The sequence below is a fragment of the Entamoeba nuttalli genome (assembly GCF_000257125.1).
Source record: "Entamoeba nuttalli P19 unplaced genomic scaffold asmbl_5236, whole genome shotgun sequence".
Lineage (NCBI taxonomy): Eukaryota > Evosea > Mastigamoebida > Endamoebidae > Entamoeba > Entamoeba nuttalli.
Genome location: NW_008577325.1, coordinates 1 through 7,787, shown reverse-complemented (window position 1 = coordinate 7,787; position 7,787 = coordinate 1). Strand labels below are relative to the sequence as shown.

At 24.3% G+C, this 7,787-nt stretch overlaps 5 protein-coding genes across 5 annotated transcripts; 3 read left to right on the top strand and 2 right to left on the bottom strand.

Moving 5' to 3' along the window:
- Positions 1-95: 95 nt before the first annotated feature.
- ENU1_124670 (hypothetical protein) lies at positions 96-1,487 on the bottom strand (the record flags this gene model as incomplete). Its single annotated transcript, XM_008859906.1, has 1 exon — positions 96-1,487. The coding sequence occupies one exon, from the start codon at positions 1,485-1,487 to the stop codon at positions 96-98; it is 1,392 nt and encodes a 463-aa protein (XP_008858128.1).
- Positions 1,488-1,662: 175 nt separating this feature from the next.
- On the top strand, positions 1,663-4,455 carry ENU1_124660 (hypothetical protein; the record flags this gene model as incomplete). The annotated part of the gene is made up of 1 exon (XM_008859905.1): positions 1,663-4,455. One exon carries the CDS (start codon positions 1,663-1,665, stop codon positions 4,453-4,455), a length of 2,793 nt encoding a protein of 930 aa, XP_008858127.1.
- A 112-nt stretch (positions 4,456-4,567) lies between these two features.
- ENU1_124650 (hypothetical protein) lies at positions 4,568-5,174 on the top strand (the record flags this gene model as incomplete). The annotated part of the gene is made up of 2 exons (XM_008859904.1): positions 4,568-4,837; positions 4,899-5,174. 2 exons carry the CDS (start codon positions 4,568-4,570, stop codon positions 5,172-5,174), a joined length of 546 nt encoding a protein of 181 aa, XP_008858126.1.
- A 210-nt stretch (positions 5,175-5,384) lies between these two features.
- Positions 5,385-6,641, bottom strand: ENU1_124640 (hypothetical protein; the record flags this gene model as incomplete). Its single annotated transcript, XM_008859903.1, has 1 exon — positions 5,385-6,641. One exon carries the CDS (start codon positions 6,639-6,641, stop codon positions 5,385-5,387), a length of 1,257 nt encoding a protein of 418 aa, XP_008858125.1.
- Positions 6,642-7,135: 494 nt separating this feature from the next.
- Positions 7,136-7,552, top strand: ENU1_124630 (hypothetical protein; the record flags this gene model as incomplete). Its single annotated transcript, XM_008859902.1, has 1 exon — positions 7,136-7,552. The coding sequence occupies one exon, from the start codon at positions 7,136-7,138 to the stop codon at positions 7,550-7,552; it is 417 nt and encodes a 138-aa protein (XP_008858124.1).
- Between the last annotated feature and the right edge of the window lie 235 nt (positions 7,553-7,787).

The window sequence follows — 7,787 nt, the reverse complement described above, 5'->3', positions numbered from 1 at the left end:
TGGACTTTAAAAATAAAATAATTACAGAGATTACCATTTATAAATAAAAAAAGAGAAATTAAATCCCAAAACAAGAAATCTCATATTCAATTACATTAATAATCAAAAAAAGATAATATAAATTTTTTTCGAGTTTCTGTAAGTTGGTTAACAACTGACTGAAAAGGACTATTTTGAATGAGCAATCTCCAAGACTTTCCATCAACTTTAAGATCCAAAAATTGTTGTTTAAATCTAAACTTATCATTTTTTGATGAAAAGTTAATTTGACAATTTATTAATATCTGAAGAATAAAAGGAAATACATTTTCTATAAACTGATTCCTTGAAACAAATGTTTTAGAGGAAGAAGGTAAAATGTTATTAATTTTTTCTTTAATATCAATGTTCATTTTAAATTGAGATTGTTTAGAAGAGATATAATGTAATTTCTTTACTGAATTAGAAGAACAATAAATAGGAAGAATAATAGAATGCATTGCCTTTAATTCATTAATAAGATCAGTTCTATAACTTGGTTTAATAGAATCAAAGATATCAGAATAACAAAAATTTGTATAAATATAATGAAGACGGTCAAGAGGTTCATTAAATAAACAATACCAATAAACCAAATCTTTAAGTTCATCATTACCAATAGAATATATTAACATTTCTTGTTCATTTGCAGTTTTAGAATAAAAGCGTTTAATTAATTGAAAAGGTTGAATAATATCAGAGTCAAGACAGAATTGACAAAGTCCATTTTGAATAAGATATAAACATTGAATTATATAAAAAATTGGTTCTTTAATAAATGAAAAGATATCAAATATTTTTTTAATTTGAGGTTTATTTAAATTTATTTTATCTTTTTTAATAGATGAGTTAAGTTTAAACATCATATATTCAATTCCATCTTTCATTGGAATAAATAACTCACATTCTGAAATTAATAATGTCATATCTGTTATTAATAATTCATTCATTCTAATAACAAATATTTGACTTAAATATTTTAATTGTGTTGTTAACATTTTTAATTGTTGTTTTGTTTCAATATCAAATTCATAAACTGTAATTTGTATTTCTTCTAAATCAATTGGATCATCTTTTGATTGTCCACGTTGTGTTTCTTGACATAATTCTTCAATTGTTGTTTCTTTCCATAATACATTTAATTCTCCACAAATATTTTTTAATTCAAATGAAATATATTCTAATAATACACAACATCTTTTTTTTATTCTTTCTCCATTTTGTGCTTCTTTTTTCTTTTTTAATATCCAATTTCCAATTAACACATCTTCTGTTCTTCTTGTTTTTTCTTTTTCATTATCAACATTTATTATCGCTCGACTTTTTCTCTTTTTTCTTTTTGAGCCAAAAAAACAATCTATTGTTGTCTGATTTATTTCAAGAGCAGCAATCTTCTTTTTTCCATTTCTTATGCCTCTCTTCCTTTTTACACCGCTCATTAAGAAAAAGCAGTTCAAATCCCTAATCATGTTCTCTCTTCTCAAAAAACATAATTAAAACCCCCTCATCTCTTCTTTTATTTCTATTTTTTGTTTTTTTTTTATAAAAATATTTATTTTTTTATAACATTTATTTTATTATTGTGTTATTTAACTAACCCTAACAAGTGGTTATCTTTAAATCTAACTAGATTGAATTATTGATATGTCCACAACATCTGACTATTTTATTGAACTCGCTTCTCTTGATCCTCAAATTCGAATTAGTGCTGCTCAATCAATTATCACCATTCTTAAAAAAGCAGAGAGTGAAATTAAAAATGGTGAACATAGTGAAGTTATGGTTTATTCATTGAATAGATTAATTAAGAGTTTAGGTTCATCACACGACTGTGCTCGTGATGGAAATTTATTATGTTTAATTTTACTTCTTCAAACATTCCCCTCTATCCAAGAGAGTTCTGTTGTAGATATTGCTACATCCACATTTACTACTACTGGTAATGCTCGTCAAGCATTAAGAGATGTACTCTTTGGAAGATTATGTACTTGTTTGGCTTTAATTAAAGCACAACGAGTTAATGAAACAGAAACTGTAGAATATATAATGAAAACCTTATTTTTCCTTGCTAATAAGAAGTCATATCTTTGTGAAGTAACAACTGAGGCACTTATTTTATTAATTAAGAATTCAAAAGGAAATATTAAAAGTCTTATTATTGCTTCTATAAATGAACATATGAAACAAGTGACTAAAGAGTCTATTCTTCCAATTGATGTTAGTCTTGTGTGTCTTCAAAGTGCACTTGAAATTAAAATTACCATTCCATCATGTTTTGAAAAAGGATTGTTTAGTGAAGATGGTATTAGTGCTATTCATTTAGCACTTAAAACAGCATGTGAGACAAGTGGTACTTCTCAAGTACCATTATTACATTATTTAATTCAATATTCTCGTAAAGAAAAACAATTTAAAAAATTAATGGAAGAAGTTCTACTTCCAATGAGTAAAGGAGAACGTATTTGTTACTCAATCTTTATGGCCTTAAGTCAATGTTTTAAAGACTTTAATCAAGAAGATATTAATATTGTTTTACAACCCAAATTTGTTAAATTGTTACTTGCAATTTCATTAGTTAGAAGACATCCATTAAAGAAAGTTGTAGCACATTTATTAACAGTTATTGGACAAAGTACTAATTATGCATTTGATATAATTAAAAATCTTATTGGAGATGGAGGAAGTATTTATTTTGATCAAATAGCTGGTGTTAAAACTATATCTCGTTTATCTAAACTTCTTGAACCAGAAGAAAGTGATAAATTTATTCAGTTAATTATTACTCTTTTTGATAAAAAAGCTAATATTACTTGGCTACTTGAAATGATAGTTTACATTGCATTAGCTCCTAACATCAATAAAGAAACACATGATAAGATATTAACTTTATTATATGCTATTGCACATAAATATCCTCATGAATATCTTCACAAATTAATTAAAAATGAAAGTGCTACTCAAAGATATCTTCAATTATCTATGACAACACATAATAAAGATTATATAGCAGAAATGTTAAGTAATTTTACTGTTTTATATGAATTTAAAAAACAACAAGAAGACAATAAAATACCAAAAGATTTTGAAAAAGCTATTAAAAAAAATGAAAAGAAACCAGTGTTCCAATTATTATTATATTTCCTTGTTTTAGATATTGATAATGAAAATGAAGAAAGTGTTGAAGTATTAAATGATACTATGAAAGCATTATCTTCATTAGCAACTAATGAAAATGATAAAGAAGCTAAAGAAGTATTAATTGATGTATTAATTGGATTATTAGGAAGAACAGAAAGTCAAATAAGAGGATTAGTTAATTTAGTATGGAAGGAATTACTTAAGACAATTGGAAAATGTATTAAAAATGTTATTGACGCTGTAATTAATTGTGAAGAGAATTTAGTTATTGAAGAAGATGATGAAAAAGATAATAAAAATGAAGAACCAAAAGAAAAAAATAAAAATGAAGACCTTGAAGAGAAAGAAATTGATGTATTTGATTTACTTGAAAATGAAGATGCACAAGAAGAAATTTTAATTCATAAAAAGATGAAAGAAATGGAGAAAAAGAAAAAAGAAACAAAAGAACAACGACAGGTCCAATTCCAATTTAGGGTTTGTGATTTACTTGAAACTTTTTGTAAAGCAGAGTGTAATAATAAAGAATTTATTGAGTTTATTCCACTTCTTATTGAAGGTGCAGGTAATCTTTATAATAAATCAAGATTTTCATTAATTTATGAACGATTATGTAAAATCTGTGAAGGAATTAGTAAACACGCTCCAATTACTAAAGAAATTACTGATGAATATATGAAAGAACAATTTATTATTTTTAGTGAATTACTTATTAAACAAAAAACTTCTCTTATTGCTCAAAGGGCATTAGGATTTTATATTAAATATGTAGAAAAAGGATATGCTTTACTTGCAGGTGAAGTTAAAAAGTATTTCATTTCACAAATTGAAAGAGAATTTAATAAGAAACGATGTTTACCATTTAAGGCTGTTGTTGTTAATATGAAAAGATCAGAATTACTTCAAGGAACTGATGTTATTAAAGTATGTGTTATTGGAGCTATGAAAACATCAAATATGTATTTAAGAATTGTGGCATTAGACTTCAGTTATTTCTTATTAAAGAAAGCTAATAATAAAACAAATTATGGAGAAATTGCTGAAATGTTAAATAAACATATTGAAGAATGGATGAAAGTAATTGTTGAACATTCAGAACAAAAATATGCATTAAAAATTGCATTAGTTATGAATACTTTAATTCGTGGTATTGTTGATACTGGTATTACATTTGATTCTAAATATAAAGATGTTAGTAAATATATTACTGATAGTTTAGAACAAATTCCTGCTAAAGCAGGTAATTTAAAGAAATTCTTAAAAGATATTCGAGAGAGTATTGATGGTCATACAAAATGATTGTCTTAATTTACTTGAGTTAATTTTATTTTTATTCTTTTAATACCATTTTTTTCTTAATTCCATGAGGTTTGTTTTGTTTAAAAAAAATCTTTATTTTTCATTTTATTGAATGCAAAGAGAAGAACCTCAATTTACTATGTTTGAAAGTCCTTCTGACTTTTATCCTACTAATGGACTTCCTGATAAAGAAACTGCATTTCTCTATTTTAGTGAAACTAATTTTTTTGCTCAAACTGGTGGTGATATTCGTCTTTCACCTGAAGAATATTCATTAGAAAAAATTCATCCATTTAAAGTATTTGAATATAAACGAGAAGGTAAACAAAGTATATATTTAATTGTTAGAGTTGAAAACCAAGAAATGAAAGAAACAATTAAAGTTTGTTTAATCAGTATTTAATATCACTTATTTATATAGTTTCTTATTTACTTTATATTAGTATGCATTTTTTATTTGTGAAACTAACATTTATCCTGCTCCAACGTTAAGTGGTGTAATTTGCAATAGTATCGATAATATTATGGCAAGTGTTATTGATTTCTATGAACGAATTCAAGATTCAGTGAAAATAGACCCACTCAAAGGATATATATGGAATGGTGTTCCTGTTCCATTAGAAGATTTTACTACTCCTCTTCCTTCACAAAAAAACTTTCTTAGTGAAAGAAATGTTGCTGAAGCAATTAATTCTTTCTTAAAAACAAATCCTAAATAAATTTATTAATTGTGTTATTTATTTATTTTATTTTTTTTTTTGATATTCTTCATCAATTTTATTCATACTAAAGAAGTACTTTTTAATATTTAAAGTTCATTAAATATCTTTTGATTATTTTATGTTGAAAGTTTATTTAATTATATTAATTATCAAATTGCCTGTATAACTGAAAGGTTTAATTTAATAAAAAAAAACAATAAATGTTCATCAATCAACCATTGAATTAATAAATTTCATAATGTTATTAAGTTCATTTAACATTAAGTCTAATAACTCTGAATTTATTTTTCTTGGTCTAGCATATACGAAATAAATTGTTTCATCATTATGGAATGAATACATATTAATACAATATGTATCTTTATTAAAAAGGTAATAAAGAGCAAATTCTGGATGAGCAAATTCTCTGATAGATCCAATATTAGATACAATAAGAGATTTATTAAAGACTGAAGGAAGACGGTCTAATAATCCTTTTGCTTGATTAATTACATTTAAACAACAGTCATATCTTTTTGTATATTCTTTTACTGCTTTATCTCCTTCAATAATATCTTTTAACATATCACCATATCCTTTTGTTCTAATAAAACTACCACCATTATTTACATAAAAATGTCTTTTTTTAATTGGATCATTTGCAAATGAAGAATGTCTAGTATCAGTAGGACACCAAATAATTATTTCAGTATTATCAGGTAAATTATAAAATTTTTTAAAAGCACGTGTTTGGCAAGTATTGATAATAGACTGAACACCAACTTTATATTTGTGACAAAATTTATTTACATTATTATAACAATATGATACTGTTTGACATATATTTTCATTATCATCAAATCCAGTGTCTGGATACCATCTACCTTCTTCTAAATGCCATGCTTCTGGTATAGAATTTAATTGGTCTTGTGTTAATGAATAATATGAAGTAACATCATAATCAAGAAGTGGGTCATCTTCAAAAGTACATTTTTCTTCAGTAATTACACTTCTAATAACATCAAAACAATTAAATATTGTTCTACCATCACAAAGAGTATGTGAAGTAAAAAGTTCTATTCTAAATAGATTTCCTTTTTGACTCCATTCAATGTAATATAAAAGACCTGATGCTGTCATAAGGTTCTTATTTGAAAAACGAATTTCTCTTTTATCTTCAAAAGGAACTTCCTTTAAATATTCTTCTTCATTTTGAATTAACCATTCATCAGTTGCTTTATACCACCAATATTGTTCATTAGCATCTTTTGAACCAAATGGAGTTTTTTTAATGTCCATTTGATCATTTATATCAACCTTTTCTAGTTTTGCAAAGAGTTTAAAAGGAGTATATTGTTTAAGTACATGAGGTAAATTTCTTTTAAATTTATTAATATCAATATCTTCAAATAAGTCACTTACAGATATCCACATACTAACTAATGGCCATTCATTATAATTCATAGGACGTACTTTCTGTATCATTACTACTTCTTTTCCAATTAACAAATACTAGTTAAGATTAAAATATTACTAACATAAATTGTTTTTTTATTCTCTTTTAATTTTAATAGTATTGTTAAACTATATATCTAGTTAAAACTCAATCTTTTATACCAATAATTTATTTTATTTATTCATCAATTATTTTCTTTATTAATGACTTTAAATATTATTAGTTTCTCTCTTCCTCTATGAAATATAACAAAAATGATAAATAAAAAAATCTAATCCAATAACTTTTCTTTTCTTTTTTTTTTGTTTTAATTTTTGTTTTCTTATTTTGAAACAAAACCCTTTTTTTTTTTTATAAAAAAAGTGAAGAATTAATTTATTATAGTTTTTTTAAACTATAAAAAAAATATTAAAAACGAATAGTTTTATTAATAGAAGCAAAAAAAGATAAAAAAGTGAAATTTTTATGAGTTGTCGTATAAAAGCACTCTAAAATCAAAATCATCTAGTAAATATCGAGAGACATGGCTGAAGATAATCCACAATTTCCAACCAAAATAAAAACATTATCATTAGAAATATTAACAATTTTATATTCAAGAGATTTAACACATGAAGAATTAGTTTCATTTAGAAAAAGATTAATGGATATATTTAATGAATTCCAAAAACAAGCATTCAGCAATTATAGTGCTGATCATATTCTTCAATTAGAAGCAAAAATTAAACAACAACAACAAGCTCAATATGAAGCTTTGGAAAAAGAACGGTCTGCTAGAATTGCTGCTCTTCAAGAAAAAACTTGTTGTATTTGTGGGAAGAAAAGTAGTGATTGGAAAAAAGGAGTTAATCCTGATGAATATTATTGTACTCCTTGTAGCTTAAATTTTACTAAAAAAGGAGATGAAAATAGAATGGTTATGGAACGTCCTCTTCAATGATTGTTTTGTTTAACAAATTCAATTTTTTATTTGTAGATATTCTTTATAGTTTAATTATAATTAATTTTTATTATTAATTATAATTTAAAAAAAATTGAAAATTGTAAAAATAAATTTAGAAATTTCTTAATTTTTTTTAAAAAAAAAGAGATAAAAATAGAATAAAAATCGTAAAGGAAACTATAAATAGAATACTCTTGAAAAATTTTTTAATTTAAAAAATTTAAAAAAGAAA